At 37.7% G+C, this 17346-nt stretch overlaps 2 protein-coding genes across 3 annotated transcripts in view; one reads left to right on the top strand and one right to left on the bottom strand.

Annotated features, from left to right (window-relative positions):
• Nucleotides 1–2973, top strand: part of actn3a (actinin alpha 3a) — a 28271-nt gene extending 25298 nt beyond the window's left edge. The window contains exons 15-21 of the mRNA XM_017698748.2: nucleotides 644–826; nucleotides 1007–1141; nucleotides 1236–1415; nucleotides 1541–1687; nucleotides 1823–1888; nucleotides 2097–2255; nucleotides 2815–2973. Of these exons, the coding sequence (XP_017554237.1) occupies nucleotides 644–826; nucleotides 1007–1141; nucleotides 1236–1415; nucleotides 1541–1687; nucleotides 1823–1888; nucleotides 2097–2255; nucleotides 2815–2973 (1029 nt within the window). The remainder of the gene's footprint in view (nucleotides 1–643; nucleotides 827–1006; nucleotides 1142–1235; nucleotides 1416–1540; nucleotides 1688–1822; nucleotides 1889–2096; nucleotides 2256–2814) is intronic.
• A 3428-nt stretch (nucleotides 2974–6401) lies between these two features.
• Nucleotides 6402–13287, bottom strand: slc29a2 (solute carrier family 29 member 2). Of its 2 annotated transcripts, none has more exons than XM_017698536.2 (13): nucleotides 13130–13287; nucleotides 10790–10825; nucleotides 10511–10589; nucleotides 10263–10411; nucleotides 9989–10128; nucleotides 9698–9832; nucleotides 9479–9576; nucleotides 9022–9088; nucleotides 8741–8886; nucleotides 8507–8615; nucleotides 8311–8396; nucleotides 7913–8109; nucleotides 6402–7674 (listed from the first exon to the last, which is right to left on the bottom strand). In XM_017698536.2, the coding sequence occupies exons 1-13, from the start codon at nucleotides 13273–13275 to the stop codon at nucleotides 7563–7565; spliced, it is 1500 nt and encodes a 499-aa protein (XP_017554025.2). In that variant the 5' UTR covers nucleotides 13276–13287; the 3' UTR covers nucleotides 6402–7562. The 2 variants fall into 2 exon arrangements, with proteins under 2 accessions (XP_017554025.2, XP_017554026.1); XM_017698537.2 differs by lacking the exon at nucleotides 13130–13287 and adding an exon at nucleotides 11805–11994.
• Between the last annotated feature and the right edge of the window lie 4059 nt (nucleotides 13288–17346).

Below are 17346 nucleotides of genomic sequence, written 5' to 3'. Positions count from 1 at the left end.
TTAAAGAACCCCTTTTTAATTAATGTGTGAGTATAAAGTATTGTTTTAACTTCTTCCTACAGGCCAATTGTAAATTAAAATTAAGATGATCAAATAAAATATTTTCCCCAATGTTCTGTTATGATGTTAACTAGGCTATTGCTGGCTCAACGCATGTGAATTGGGACTCTTTGTTGAGCTGCTAGTGAGCAGTAAGGTGTGAAAGGAGAGGGGTGAGAACCCCCTGATGTGAAAACAATTCGCGCTTGTTCACAAAGACAGATAAATGGACATCACTACTACTTCATGTTAAAATATTGATTACAGGAGCCACAATAAAAAATAGAATTGAAACAATAAATTCACTTTTATAAATGTAGGCTTGCTTGCTTAGAAAAAGTGAAAATCCAGTGTGCTTCTCGTTTTGTTGATCATATTAATTTCAATCAAACCATATTCTGTCATTTTATTGAAGAAGAAATGCATACATCTACAAAACAGGTGGGAATTGCGTATTGCAGCTACTTTGAAAAAGGGTTGAAGTTGACAGAACCTCCACATAATGTAAAGATTTTATAGCAATTGAAGTGTGAAATGTACATCCAAGCCAAGAACTTGAAAGGAACCATTTTTAAGAGTGCCTTTGTCCCTTTCACTCTCTCAGAGTTTGATCACAGCCCATGACCAGTTCAAGGCCACACTGCCTGAGGCTGATAAGGAACGAATGGCCACCTTGGGCATCCAAAATGAGATCCTGAAGATCGCTCAGACTTACGGGATCAAACTGACCGGCGAGAACCCATACACTAACATCACCCCGCAGGACATTAGCAACAAGTGGGAGGCCGTGAGTCTCACTGTTTCTGCTCTTTGTAATAATGAAAGCACTGTTAGCTACTGCTGAAGCTAGATATTCTGTGATATCCATTTCACACAACTTCCACTTCTATAGAACCATTGCCATGTTATTACTTAGCCTACCACTGTCTGAGACTGTTCTTCTCTGTCCTCTTTTCCCACCAAACAGGTCAAACAGCTGGTCCCAATGCGTGATCAAATGCTGCAGGAGGAGGTGGCCAGGCAGCAGTCCAATGAGAGGCTGAGACGCCAGTTTGCTGCCCAGGCCAATATCATTGGACCCTGGATTCAGACCAAGATGGAGGTACTAAAGAGCAGGCTTACACCAATAACACAGTGCTGTTTTTTTCCCATCTAAGACTGTCCCTAAATCACACCCATCCTAAATCTGTATCCAGGAGATCAGCCATGTGTCCATTGACATTGCTGGGTCACTGGAGGAACAGATGAGCAATCTGAAACAGTATGAACAGAACATCATCAACTACAAATCCAACATTGACAAGCTGGAGGGAGACCACCAACTCAGTCAGGAGGGTCTTATCTTTGATAACAAGCACACTAACTACACCATGGAGGTACATTTATCTTTATGCTAGTATGTTAGTTCAACCAGTTGTGCACCTTCTGTTTTATCTCAGTCTGCCACGGTCATATTTTTGCGATTGGCATGCATCCGCACTCATCCATTTCTGTTGTGTAGCATGTCCGTGTGGGCTGGGAGCAGCTGCTCACCACCATTGCACGCACCATCAACGAGGTGGAAAACCAGATCCTGACCCGTGATGCCAAAGGCATCAGCCAGGAGCAGCTCAATGAGTTCAGAGCCTCCTTCAACCACTTTGACAGGGTGAGAAAGTGGAATCTGATGTTACATCGCCCCGTATTCAGCTGTATTCTTCTGCTTAGAACTTTAGAATTAGGCACTTGGCCAGGTTTTATGTTTAGCTAATGTGAGCAATCCTCTTATCTGTTGGATTTGCAGAAGAGGAATGGCATGATGGACCCAGATGATTTCCGTGCTTGTCTCATCTCTATGGGCTACGATCTGGTGAGTGTGAGGTCACATACCAAACATGCAGCTTACATATTCCATAATTACAAAATATAAAGTTAACTTTACATGAAATTTTAACAGAAATCCATAGTTAGGTGATAGATGTGTGTGATTGTAGCCTGTCTCAGTCAGGACAGAATACATACTGATAAACAATGATTTGTAATCCATTATAAGCCAGTCCTTTCTTCTAATGCTACAGGGTGAAGTTGAATTTGCACGTATTATGACCCTGGTGGACCCCAACAACACAGGAGCGGTCACCTTCCAGGCCTTCATTGACTTCATGACCAGAGAGACAGCTGAGACAGACACTGCTGAACAGGTCATGGCATCCTTCAAGATCTTGGCATCTGATAAGGTGAGCTTTCTGTATCTTTGCATACATTCTAGAAGGAAACACAGTCATATCAGAAAAAAGGAATTGTGACTCAAATTACATATCGGAGAAATGGAATTGCAATCACAGTATTAACTACATATTTCAGCTATAACTAAGGGTGGACTGATGTGGTTTTGCTAGTAGTTTTAGTAATGAAGGTGAGCAGCTAGTGCGGGGGTGGCCAGTCCTGGTCATGGAGATCTACCACCCTACACTCCAGCCCTAATCAAACACACCTGATTCAGGTAGTGAAGGCCTTCAGGAGCGTCTAAGTATTAGAGCCAGGTGTGTTGGATCTGAACTCTTCATAGTGGTAGATGTCCAGGACCAGGATTTGGTGACTGTAAGTAATAACTGTAAAGGATAAGATAAGAGGATGTAACTGTTAAATGCTCTGAGATTTAAGATTGTTCTAATGTTCAGTTTAGTATAAAACGATCTATAAAGATTATCTATAAAGTGCTTGAAAGTCCTGCCAACACCCCTAAATTGGTGTAACCCAGGATTGTTCATTCTGCCTATCTTGACTGTTTTTCAGCTATACATTACAGTGGAGGAGCTGAGACGGGAGCTGCCTCCAGAGCAGGCCGAGTATTGCATCAGCCGCATGACCCAATATGTCGGAGCTGATGTTCCAACAGATGCTCTGGACTACATCTCCTTCTCCAGCGCCCTGTATGGAGAGAGTGACTTGTAGAACAGCAACACCCCCTCCCGACACTATGCACACACACATCCCTGTACCCTGTAGTGGCACCTTTGCTCTTACTAGTCACCTCCTCTCTTATGTTTCCTACCAAGGAAGCCCAAAAAGTCTAACTCCAGGAATACTGTGAGGCGTATTGGATGGCTTTGCTGCAATGCCCTGAGAAATGCTATTAGGCTTATGTCCCCTGAGTTGACATCAAATTACGTGCAATGGCAGAACTGCTAAGGGATGTCCAAAGTCGCAAAGTTTCATGCAGATTGGCATTTTCAGTCAAAGCCTCCTCTTCCCCATCTTGTCACCATTTTGGAGGAAAATAAATAAAATATTCAAGAAAATAATCCAGTGTCATGTTCTGTTTATTTTGCTGTCTTGCAAGACATTTGTAGTGCTTTTAATTTGTAGATTTTACCAAGTGATGCCACATATTGTTGCCTCAACAACATTAATAATCAAAATCCGTAAATGGGCTACATTAAACACATCCACATTACTTCTCACACTGGTTCAGACTGTGTGGGGGCCACATTGTAATACAGTAATGTGTAATAACTGTCCATCTTCTCCTGTGATCAAATGCAAATGTCTGATCTTCATAACTTTAAAGTGGCAAAGTTTTGTGGACTGGAGTAGTTATAGAGTAGGGCCATTAAGATTCTCCAAGATGTTAATGTGGAAAATGGCTTAAAAATATCTGCTCAGAATAAGTGATGGACTAAACCCTGCAAAAGAGCACATCAAAATATGGATTCTATCAGCTTATCTGTAGGCATACTTTGTGGCCACTAAATTAACTCAAATTCAGGGCCTCTTTTTGCTAAATAGGCTTAGTTTTAACCCTCCTATTATCATTGGGGTCAATTTGATCTGTATGCATCAGTGTTCTTTGTGGTCAATTGAACATAAATATCAACATTTTATGCAGCTTGTTTTGGATGATATTGAGGTCACTATGATATGCAATTTTATAATCTTCAATAAATTTCCCCCATGTGGTTTTCAGTGGGCTTAATATGCTGTGATGCGGTACGCCTTCTCTCTTGTTCTTTAATAACCAGTCTACAAACAAACGAAATACAGGTTCACTGTAGAACTACTGAGCAGCAACAGAGCTGAACTGCCAGTCTTCAAATTCTAAATGTATCTGTTTTGTATTTACATTTTATTAGCAGTGTCTGAACTCACCATTATTGACATTTTTCTACATTTTGATACAGAAAACATGAGCAGAAATGCTTTTTCTGCTTCTCGCAATTCAAGTAATACCAATTACAAGCTTAGATCCAGTCCATAAAATGAAGTCCTGTTTTGGTGTCTTAATGCAAGTTTTCTTCTTTTTTGTCTACTTGCTTTTCTCAGTAATGGCTTCTTGACAGCTACACATCCTTTCAGACTCCCAGCATTGTTCTTTCACAGTGGATGGACGGAAACACCTGTGGATTTTTGAAGCTTGATTTCCTCCTCTGTCTCAAAGATGGAAGTGTTAAGTATTGTTTATCTCGAGGATTTTTTTTTGTGGTCTACCACTCTTGAATGGTTGTTGGATCCCATCTTTTAATCATTTCTTGAATTTAATTTTCCATTTTTTTCATTTGTCTTTCCCCTCCTTTAAGCAAGTGGATTATTTTACCTAACCTCCTCAGAAATACCACCTTTAGTCATTCTAGATGGACATAAAAGTGGGCAGGACATCTTAGGTGTGTATATGTAGTTGCTTGTGTAAGGGTTAGTGTCTGTTTGAAGGGGAACATGGTGTTAGCGAGATCTTTGGGAGCAGCTTTTGTGAGGAGGACACCGCTGTAACTGGCTGGATTTAAGACTGGGAGAATGGAAGAGGCAGGAGAGTAAATTTAGAACATAGATGTGCTCAGTGCTGGAGGTTTTGTGTTAAATATCTTTCCTTTAATGGAAAAATGAATAAATTATGACCATTTTCACTGGAAATGGAACAAATAAAATGGTGTTGTCTAACTTACAGCATTGTATATGCCCACTCACAGCCTTTACCAAGCTTATCTACTACTTCCTTTTTTGGTTGTTTTAATAGATCTTATTTATTTGCTAGTCTGGTCTAGACCAGTGTTTCTTAGTTTCTAAGTGATACTGGAGCAGGCCAGCGGAAGCTCTGCGCTCTGCTAAAAGAAGAGCTGCCACCCCCACACTGCACACAGAGAACCTTCAAAAAGGACCTGCAGGTGGAGTCAATACATCATTATTCAACAGCATACACTAAAAAAAACTTAATGTGGTAAAAAGTAAATTCACTCATTTTATTCAATATTAAATGAACCATTTGTTCAATCAAAGTATTTATTAATTGAACAGTAATTTCTTACCACATGAAGTACAGTGTACTTACTTCAGGACACACAGATGTGGGTGAATGCATGACCAGACACTAGCAATGATAAGACACAAAAGCACATTTATTTGTGAAAGTCACATTTTTGTTTTCCCTCTGTCCTGATTTAGTGCAAACAATCTCTCTACTTCAAATCAAAAGCACAAAATAGCTGCCTTATTTTAAAGGAAATATGAGTGATATGTAGATGGTTGCTTGGTGTTGTAACATCGTGTGTCCGGTTTGAAACAGGCCTATTTTCTGTACAATATTTGACCCAGATTTTTAGTACAGAATGAAAAAAATAGCTCACTATAAAAAAAAAACAACTAAATAATACTACACTAGGTCAACTTAAAATTAAGGTTACAATTTTATAGTAACTCAAAAATCTGTGAAACTAAATTTTAAATTGACCTGATTTTCAATTTTTTAAGGTATGTACTTTCACAAAAGTAAAACTTCACCACAAGAAATTCTTAGCAAGTTTTTACAATAGTCATATAAAAAAAAAGAAATGAAAAGACAGTGTAAATGCAAAATTTAAATACATGTACATAGAAAAAGTACAAATATAGTCACTGCCCAAATATTTAAAAAAATAATATAAAACATTAAATAAATATATTGTATCATTTTAATCCATTTTTACTTTTCTGCATCATTTGAACAAAGCAGCTATTTAAATAGTCAACTTTTCATGAGGATTGGACTAGCAGAAATGTTCAAAAAATACTTGAATTGATTAAATGTCTTTAAATGAGGCTGCAGTAAAAGTTAGGAATGTTCTTGTATTGTCTTGTAAAGTTAATATTTTAGAAACATATTTTGAACAGTGACTATATAATAATTTAGAATGTAAAAAAGTTTTATATAAAAGTTCACTAAAACAAACATAAAACAGAAAATAAAACACACAAAACATGCACTCAATAATTTAAACAAATAAAAATTCCCTGTCATTACAGCATGTCAGTGAAGTAACTGGCATAATCAGTCTGATTATTTCATTTGCACTATTTGGTGCCAATATCGAGCCTGCCCATATTGCCAAATTAGAGTAGGCTGTACAGTTCTGAAATTTGCTGACAGATTTTTTTAGATTACAATAGTAATTTAAGTAAGACATTGTTGATGTTATTTTTTTTTTTTTTAATATATTTTGCCTTTAAAATAACTCGTTTTTCATAATTTGGTCACATGATGGCAGTTGGGTAGTTTTCTGTAAGCTCTGCAATACATTTTGCTGTAGGTTTCACTGCTAGAGATGATTTCTCCAAAATTACAAAGCTTTTTTTATACCTAGCACTAACTAATAAACCAAGCAATTAAGGGCTTCTTAATGAAATCCTCTAGAGCCGGGCACTGAGTTATCAGTAACAGTAAAAAAGACATTTAAAAATAATATGCTGCATGTTAAGAGCATGTTAGAGATCATACAGTGTTTTAGTTGAAATCTAAGAAAGAATAGTGGTGGAACGCTGAAAAAAATGTTTGGTGAAATAAATGTTATGGTGTTATAATATTCATAAACTCATCTTTAAAGGTTTTTCAACTGCAGCTGTTATAAATAATTTATAGGTTGTAATTTTATAACCAGGTCCAATTAGTTATCTATTCACAAAGAGTGAGTGAAAAAGGAGTGAAAGGAAAAAGAGCGTAACAGAGGGATTGAGTTAAAGAGAAAGTGACCGAGTGAGTAAGTGCCAGTTTCAGTGTTACAAGCGAAGATCAAAAGGTGTCTTGAATCTAAGATTGACCAAAAGACTGCAGAGGTCTTCTTAATAACTATATTATAAATAGTTCAGCTAGTTGCTTTACTGAGTAAACCAATGTTCATATAGACCTAACTGTTGCAATCGTCAATCATCACCTTTGTTGGTTGACAAGGACAACAATCCTGATTCTGAACCCACAAAATAAAGTACTGTTTTAGGCACCTGAGAAAATTTGATATAAAAGGTCAAATTTTATATAAACGTGTTAATCAAGTATTTTACTGCATTTATCTTTACATTTATCTGCATCTATTCTAATTTTTATAAACATACATCTTGTGAATAAAAATGATTTTTTTTTTTAATTGGGTGTCAAACTTCTGCACAGTACTGTATAAATTATATATATATATATACACACACACACACACACACATACAAACACAGATCATAAAAGCAAAGCATTTTAAGTCATTTCTGACTTGAGTATTAATAACACCCAGGAGAGTCACCAGTAAAAGCTATATTAGCATTTTCAGCACAAAAGAGAGCGCAGCTCCTAGGGACAGCCCCAAAGCCAGGAAGAAGGTCATCAGAGCCCCAGTTGTCTCTGCATCTTTAGGCCTCACCAACCTAGTGAGCAAAAAATGAGCGAGAGTATAAGTATACAGAGCTATTACTGAGCTGTGTATACAACACCGTCTACAATCAGTAACAATGATACAAGTTCAAGATGTTTAGGCAGTAGTAGTAAATAGTCTTAACAGTCTTCAACAGTAACAAAATAACATTTAGTAAATGATAGATTTTGAATAGAATGCTACTTTAAGACTACATTATTCAAGGTTCAATAAGTTCAATTTGTACTTACTGTGGTGCATAGGACATGCAGAGACAGGCAAAGTACCCATTTGTCATAGCAAACAATGACATGATAAGTATATAGGCAAATTCATGTTTGAAAACTACTGGTAGATGGCGCGATGGAATGTTGCACAACATGAACGCTGGGATGAAGATCAGTCGGGCCACCACAAGGATCGGGAAGAGACGGCTCTCCTTTGAGGGCTAGGGGAACAAATATCAAGTGTCAGATTTTTTTTCAGAGGTTTTCCAAATGAAAAAAATGTTACAAATGATAAATTATAAAATTAAACATTCATTCAAACAAAACAAAGGAAAAACTAACATTAATTACACAAATTGTATGTGCCTCAAATGTTTTTTTATTTTTATTTATTGGTTTAAACAAAGCATACTGATGCTAACCCATTGAACAACTGAGGTGACACTTCGGCCAATCCAGTCCATTATGTTGAAGACTAGGAAACAGCAGAGGGCAGTAAAAATGTCCACTGAAAGAGAAAAAGGGAAAGATCAATTTGAATTCCCATAATGTGGATCATGCCATTCTTCACTTTTTAGAAAAAAAAACAGTGTGTTGTGGAAAGCAATGGAAACCTACTCCATATCCCTGTAAACAGGGCATCTGGTTTCACCAGCACAGTGATGGCAGGGAAAACTGATAGGGTGACCATAAAAACACAAGTCACACACAAGGCCATCACCCAAATCTGAAATAATAAGAAAACATCAAAATGATAGGAATTAATTGATTTGAACTAGTTTATTTGCATACATGTTCTAGAATCCTACATATTACAGATCCTGAATAATTCTAAAATATTTAAAAATCTACCTTTTTAAGGACTGCTAGCACTGGTAACTTCTCTTCATACTGCTCTTCTTGCTTCTCTCTTATAGCTGCAGTTAAATTGTTCTGACCACCGCAGTCTGGACCATAGGCAGGCTCACTGAGCTTCACCTTGACCAAGGTCACGCTCTCTACAGCAAACACACAAAAAGCAACAGGCAAGCTGCCATTAAGACCTGAGAGTTATCAATTTTAGCAAAAATGAGACCAACAGGTGACATCAGTGTGCCAGCCTCATGCGTTATTTAAAAATATGTGAAACTTACCCGTTTGCTTTAAAGTTGCCTCTTTCTTGGTGTCCCCATTGTTACCAAGCCCATCTTCTTCATATTTCTGAAATATATAAAAAAAAAGTTGGTAAAACTGGTAATATTAAATATTAACCACACTGAGCAATCTTGAAGGACTAATGTAATGATTGCATTCCCATATTCTTACGTATTAACATATTGTTGCTACCCAGTGTGTGTGTGTGTGTGTGTGTGTGTGTGTGTGTATATATATATATATATATATATATATATATATATATATATATATATATATATATATATATATATGTATTCATCCATTCATGATGAATTGACAACGGCTGTATTCAAACTGCCGTGTTCAAAAATAAAACAAAAAAAAGTGGCAGCACAGGATTTTTGTGGAATAGGTACAATGAAAAAACATACAATTTATGAACTTACTGTTCATATCAGTCAAAAAGTGACCTACCAGGTGAGACAGCAGTAGGTAACAGCACAGTGTGAGGAGTGTAGCAGCACAGGGAGTCAGAAAGTAGCCCAAAGCCGCATTCTCATTGTCAGCTTCAGCTAAAGAGACAACCGAGAGCTTTTAGGGAAACGTTCACACAGGACCAGCAAAACTGGATACAGACTTTTAATGTACAGAATGCAAAGGCAGGTTTTGCAGGCGAAGCTTCCAGGGACTTACATATCTGTGAAATCAACATGGCAACAGCAGAGAAGATGCCAGCCACAGCCTGGCCACTCATAAAAGAGGAGCTGTACTTCTGAGGGAGCTTCCCAACCAGACCAAACAGACTGCCCTGTAACACCGCCCCAAACACTAGCAAGTGAGAGATTGAGAATTGTTATCATGTTATGACAGGTAACAAAATTCAAGTAAAGCTACAACTGTCGTGTTTTAGCATTATCAACAGTAATGCTAGCGTAAAAGTGTCTTTTTAATTATGTATTACGTCTGATTAATGAGTGAACATACTGTTGATGAACCAGATGGTTGTCATTGTAATGTTGTAGAAAAGGTCCTGCTCCATTTTCACCTTCACCAAAGCAGCAGTAAGGATGAAGAGCAGTAATATAAAGACCATGCTTCCAACTATCCTTATCTTCTCTGCGATACTACAGAGTAATAAACAGATTTCAGATCAGTACAGCACAGGTCATGATCAGAAAGCAATATGTAAAAAACACCACGCACTCCAGCCCCCCAACGTCAAGCAGGAACATTGGAAAAAAAGTCACAAAATACTCACTGCTGATAAAGAAAGGAGTTCAGGAGGGTGAACAGCAGCAAAGGAAGCTGGGAAATCAGCACACACATGTTGTTGAACATGTATCGATCTGTCTGGCCAGAGTCGGTGACATTGTTCACTGTTGTCGGACTCAGACGTTCATTGAAATACTGTGAAAGACAGCACATCAATTTTGAGTCAGATAAACAGTTGTAAATAACAACATAGGACGTAATGCACTTTCACAAAAAATGTCACTGTTCTCTTACAGCAAAGGCAGTTGTGAAGAAATTCCATGGAAGAAGTGTCCCCATTCCCAGAATGAAAAAGATGACGGCCACAAGGCCTCTGTCAGAGCAGAAATTGTTTAGTTTAGAGAATCAAAAGTTGACCATGTTCTGCTAGTTTCACTTAGCCACAAATATCTCATGACAATAACAAACACTGGAGCCAAAGGCTAGATATGACCACAAACTCACAGACCAGAACCACAAATCCAAAATGTTTCAATTCACTGTACCAGCATGATAATTAATGCGTTTACTCACCTTTTATTTAATGCACATTTCATCTTGCAATTTGGTCTAAAAACAAGCGCAGACAAATATTAGTAATAAATAGAATGAAAGGAAAATACTGCAAATTAATACTAAATTTGGACACCTTGAATTCAAATATTCACTGGCCATGATAAAATTTCGGCATGACGGGAAAAGTGGAAAAGAGTTTTAAGAATGTGATGAGCTATAGAGCTATTTTTACATGTTTACTGCACACAGTCCCACAGTTTGTCTTAATTTTGGTATGAATTCTGGCACAGACTCAGCAGAACTGGAGAATCCTTCATCCCAGCTCTCTGTTAGAGAAACCCAATGAGTACTGGACTGGGAGTCAGACATACAGTGGACCCCAAATAGTGAGAGATACAGCTGCTGATATTCTAGACAGCCTGTCTGAAGAACACACTCTTCCACAACATAGACATGGTCTAAAGTAAAATATGGCTGGACTATCAAAGTGGAAAATGCAGTAAGATGTAAAAGTTGTAAGTTAATTTAGCGAACAACAGCTCTCAAACTTTCCTTGCAGCTCAAATATAATAACTACTGTCCTCTTTATTTGTATGACGTTTCCTTCTCTTTGTCTTTTTGTTCTTGCCAAGGTCAAACATCTTACTATCGTGCTCTCCTCTACGTCTCTATGTCTTTGTCGTTATGTAAGTTGTGTCGTTAAGAGGTTATGCAGATTATGTTTACCAAAAAAAAGAAAAAGTAAGATCGCTTAGCCTGTGTGGCATATGTTTGGTACAATGTTAAATATTCAGTCTACTCCTTACAGTTTATCAAAAGCAACATTTCTTTAACCTTAACATTTCAGATAAGATACAGTGTTTAGCCTCAAAGCACAATCCTGTCAGCACAAAATAAAAAGACCTTACACAAAGTTATCCAACATTAAACTAGCTTGACTGGTTATCTACAGGCTAAGCTCTATATTAAAGTAGCCTATTCATAACAACACGATCATTTACGTAGTCTGTGTCGTCTATATTCAGTTTCTTACCTGAGGGAAGAGGTTCAGGTGTGGAATAATGAAATATAAGTAGCTGAATGTCTGTAAAGTATGGAAAGCCACGCTGGAGATGGTCGACCATGTGCTCTGTAAAACACGCCCATTTACTCATTTCCCGGATCCGCATTCATATCTGACTCATTCAGCTGACACGCAGCGGTGCAGCCTGTCCTTACACTGGTTTAACTGCTTTTGTTTTCACGGAGATCTGAGATATTTCGATACGTTCAAATAGCCCGTCGCTTCATTTGGCCCACTGGGAATACAGCAGCTTACTGCACTGAATGGACCTTAAGCATTAGGACTCTCAGCGTCATTTACGCAAGTATCTCTGCGTTTCAAATCTATGTTGAGCGTGTGCACGACTCTAGAAATGAACCTGGGTTTCCACACAGATGCAATTTTAACCCATTACTGTCCAGCTTATGACAAGCATACAAAGACAGCATCCTAAAAACGGTACAATGAGCCGTGACGTAGAACAGATTCTTATTTAATCGCGGGAAACTTCTTTTTAACCGCCAAAACAAAGCGGATGTTTACATGAACGTTGAGCGGGTCACCGAATCTCTAACCATACCGTTTATTTACCTTACGCTCTCGGCTGCTACTGAACTGCCAGCTAGTAGTGAACTTTGTTTTCTTTGGCAAGAATCTGTGTTTTAGTCTAACGTTAGTTGGTGTGTCAGACTCAAAGTGAGTAAGTAAGTAAAACTTTATTTATATAGCACTTTTACAGAGTGACTCACAAAGTGCTTTACAAAGTACTTACAAATAAATTACAAGACAGTTAAGATCGTTATGATTATATACTCAAATAAGTAATACACACAGTTTAAATACTCAAATGCACACGGCTTATAAAGCACATTGATCAAAAGCTGTTAAAAACAAGAGAATCAAAATAAGTCTTTAAACGATTTTTAAAAACCTCAATTGATTCAGAGAGTCTGACATCAGTAGGAAGATTATTCCACAATTTTGGAGCATAAACTGCAAAAGCCCGGTGCCCCTTTGATTTTAAGTTAGTACGTGGAACCGTTAATAACCCCTGATTTGAAGACCTTAAAGTTCTCGCGCTATGAAGAGGACGTAAGAGCTCAGTGATGTATGCTGGAGCCTCGTTATGAACAGCCTGATAAGTAAGCATTAAAAATTGAAAATCAATTCTGGAGCTTACAAAGAGCGCGTCTGCCTCATGTTGTATGGACATGTCGTGTATGTGAGTTGTATAGGTCGCGTTGTTTAACTGAGCTGCAGGTCATAGTGTGACGTTAACTGTGTTCATCGGGTTATAAGTTGTAAAAGTGACTTACCTCCTCCAGCAGAATGACACAGCGGCGCTCAGGCGGCAGGTGCGCTCTGTCACAACAGCAGCTAATGTAGAGACTGAACTTGGCGCCGTGGTTTCAAAGTTGGTGCGGGAAAAATAAATCCAATGAGCGCCTGTCAGGCCTGCCATGGCCAGAGCGGGTTGGTTGTGTAGTTTACCCACAGCGCTGATTGGACCGTTTATTTCCTTGTCATTTTGCATATCCCGCCAAAAAAATATGTATTTTCATTTATTACAGTGCTGTAGACTGTGGAACACAAGTATTGCCAGGATATTAAGATAACAAGGTAACAGTATTTCACAAAAAAAGAAGAAAATAATGTTCAAGCGAATATGTGCTGTCTCCTTAAGACGGATCTGCCGCGCAGTGATAAGAGCGCAGTGTGCTGTAACATGACAGACCGCTGGACCACGCTCTTCTTTTATTGTACCTTTATTTTCTGTGAATAAACGCCATTGCGGAGCTTTTGAACTGGATCTTGATTCATGTATGAATGGACAAGTGGCTTGTATGGTCGGCTAGCGTGTTAAACCGCCTGGTTGGAAAGACGAAGTGAGCGTGACTCACTGTCTCGTTCTGTGGGCGGTGCCATGCTCTTAAGCCCATATATGGAAATCCGGGAAAGCCTGGGCGCACACTACACGACTAGATTACTAAAACGCAACCATCACAAACGTCACGCCAGCCTGTCTTTTCTTTGTGAGTGCGCTCACGCTAGACGACAGGGCAAAGAGAGTATAACACACATAACGAGTTTGGGCTACGAATAAGAACTCAAACTCCCAGATCTCCTCAGATCACATGACACAAATAAAGTTAAACCTACTGGACGGAGCGGGTCTTTCACCTGCCATACGCTTCAGCAGCAGACTTTTACACTCTATCTAAAGATATAACATTACAATTCTTCAAATTATAACAAGAAAACACACAGCCCTGAATTTGACTGGTTTTGTATTTTTGGGCACTATGAATATGAATATGAATTTTATTTGGGCCTGGCAAAACAACAATTTAACACGTTATTTATAGTATGTATATATGTATTTATTATTATTACTATTGTAAATAAAATGTAAAATATTTGCTATTCAGTTGTTACTGTTCACATTATGTAAACCTTAAACATGATGCACTTTGACTTTTATAGTAAATACAACTGCAGTATATCCATCACTGTTGAGGAGTAGTGAACAACGTCTTATTAAACTAGAATCATTAACTACATTTTGCAGTAGCTTGTGGGTAGTTTAACTAAATTTATATTTGATTCAAGTGGTAAATTTACTCTTTGGTACCACTGTTTGTGTAGTTTTCTACTGAAACTACAGTTTTGGGCCAAAACAAGCTGACATTCCTTACATTTGCCCATGAATAGGTGTTTTTTGGTTTATGTATATGATCTGTGATCAAGTGGGCACTTTTAACAATAAACTCAATTGTGTGGCATTTTTTGCTGGTATGTGACTTTTTTTGCATTATATTCTGTTATAATATTGTACCACATTACATAGTCAATTTGATTTATTTTTTCACCAAGTAGTTTAAACTACTTTAAGGAGCTTTAGTTAACCATGCAAGACTTCTCTCCAGAGTAGCTTTGATGTAGTTCAGCTTCTTTCAGCATAAAGCAATTTGTATCTTGTAAAGCTATGCTTTCAGAGTATATGAGTATTATACATATCCTCAAGGCCAGAGTGGGACTTTCTTCTGATTGGAGAGTTATAGGATGCAGACTAGCCCAATATGGGCTAGTACGTATATTTTGTAAACTATCATGCTTTACCAATGTGTTAGTTTATTTCCATGTACAAAGTGAGGACAGATTTAAAGAAATCAGAACAAACAGCAGGATCCAGTAATATTCAGGAGAAAAATGTACACAGGACAAAACATATCAGGTTCTGTTTATTTTGTTTGGTGCGACAGGTGATTTTTGCAAAATCCTATTCATTCTGGTGATGGAGTTTTTAAATAAATATTTCTTTAAATCAGTAAATAATCAATAACCAAGCAGGGAATGTTGATTAACAAGAAAATATTAATCCTTTCACAAAGGATTGGCCTTGATTTGCCTGATTAAATGATTTTGGAGCTATAGAAGCCCCCAGAGGCTTGTGAGCATTTGCCAACACAGTAAAAGAAAAGGGCAAGCTGACCCCAAAAAGCAGAGTAAGCTGATAAGAACCTTTAAAGCAGTTTTTGGAGTTGATTCATAATATGCCACAATAGCCAGTTTGATAACCTTGAGGAGACAGAGCGGCTTGGTACAAGCCAAGCTAAGATGTTTTTTTAAAAAATGGCATCATGTAGGTTTGGAAATAAGGGTTTCCAAGAAAAGTGCAGAGTTTGAATATAATGAGCTCTAAGATGATATGGAATTGTGTAAAAGGGAGGGGCGATTACTTCATCACCCCAAACAGGATATAAAAGGGACGTTTCGTGATGATCTTTGCACTGTGGTTGTCTGGGAACCATCTTGCCACCTTGAGCTCAATAAAGAAGGCCTTTTCCTTCCTTCCACAAGAACTCAGCAGCTGAAGTCTTTGTATTTCTTTTTGTCCCTTTTTACCTTTTACTGAATATTCTTTTATTTTTAATCTTATTGAAGAAATTAACTATATCTAGAGAACAGAAACTACAGTACATAATATATTAGAGGTACACTTATATGTTTGGACAGGCAAGGGCAGGGAGCTCTTGGTCCTGACACTGGCCATAGAGAAATTGAGTTTAGATCCAGAGTTCCTACTATGGGCATAATGCAGACTACAGAATGACACATGACTACAGTGCTCAGTGTGCTTTGTGTTTCATCAGGCTGGGTTCATTGCCGATGCCCTCTGCTATCCAGATTGAAGTTACAGTTTTTTACGATTGCTTACATGATACATTTAGAAATAACACACAGTTGGTGAAACCTGACACTGAAAGAGAAAGTTCTGCCGAGATCTGCACAACTCTAAGCTCATTCTCAGCCTCACACTGTTAGCAAAACACTTCACACCAAACACACTTCTCTACATTAGACACAGAAATCTAACATGATGTCACTTCTTTGCCATTTCAAGGCACTGCCTTTTAAAATACTACACCTGTGAACCAACTGATCAAACACGGCCTTCAGGTGTTCAGACACTTGGGTCAATAACTGTAAACGCACCAATCAAGTGTAAGCAATATAAAAAGCTAACAGGTGAGTTTTTTTTTTATTCACGTTTTCTTTTTTGGCTCTACAAATGTTTTTGCTGAGTTTATGTAATATATTCTATCTATCTCAACCTTTGGAATTGCATATTGGATATGCAAATATGTATTTAGAATACAGACATATAAAGTGTCTGTATTCAGTTACATTTTGTAAAGGCAGTATTCAGAATAAAGATTTTTTTTATATTTATAGGAAAACATTTTCAGAATCCTTTCTCACTAAATAAAAAAATCTTCAAAAGAAGCACTATAGATGCTTGTTTTTAAATCAGTGCACTGCATGTACCAAACATGCTGATTAGATGAACACTTAATAGGTGATGATCAGTTTCTTTACCAAAGGTTATTCTGGCTAAAGCCTAAGTCATAAATAAATGTGAAGAGTCAATTATTTATCTCTGAGTTACTAAGCTCTGCTAAAGCCTGAGTAGACTGACAAGTCAATGGGATGAGTAGACTGACATGTCAACGGGAAGACCAGTTATTAATCTCAGTGTTACTGAGCTCTGCTAAAGCCTGAGTAGACTGATAAATCAAGGTGATGATCAGTTATTAATCTCCGTGTTACAGAGCTCTGCTAAAGCCTGAGTAGACTGATAAATCAAGGTGATGATCAGTTATTAATCTCCGTGTTACAGAGCTCTGCTAAAGCCTGAGTAGACTGATAAATCAATGTGATGATCAGATATTAATCTCAGTGTTACTGAGCTCTGCTAAAGCCTGAGTAGACTGATAAATCAATGTGATGATCAGATATTAATCTCAGTATTACTGAGCTCTGTTAAAGCCTGAGTAGATCTATAAATTTATGTGATGATCCATTATTAATCGATGTGTTACTGAGCACTTTTGAGAGATGATCAGTCTAATAATCATCTCAGTAGTGGACATATTTGCAAGTGATAATCTTAGCATCAGTGTTGTACAGGACTCCCACTCACAGCTATTTGTAACTGGTTCAAACAGAATCAGATCATATGAACTCTGTT

The sequence above is a fragment of the Pygocentrus nattereri genome, chromosome 16, assembly GCF_015220715.1.
Source record: "Pygocentrus nattereri isolate fPygNat1 chromosome 16, fPygNat1.pri, whole genome shotgun sequence".
NCBI classification, from domain to species: Eukaryota; Metazoa; Chordata; class Actinopteri; order Characiformes; family Serrasalmidae; genus Pygocentrus; species Pygocentrus nattereri.
This window is presented reverse-complemented; position numbering and strand designations above follow the sequence as displayed.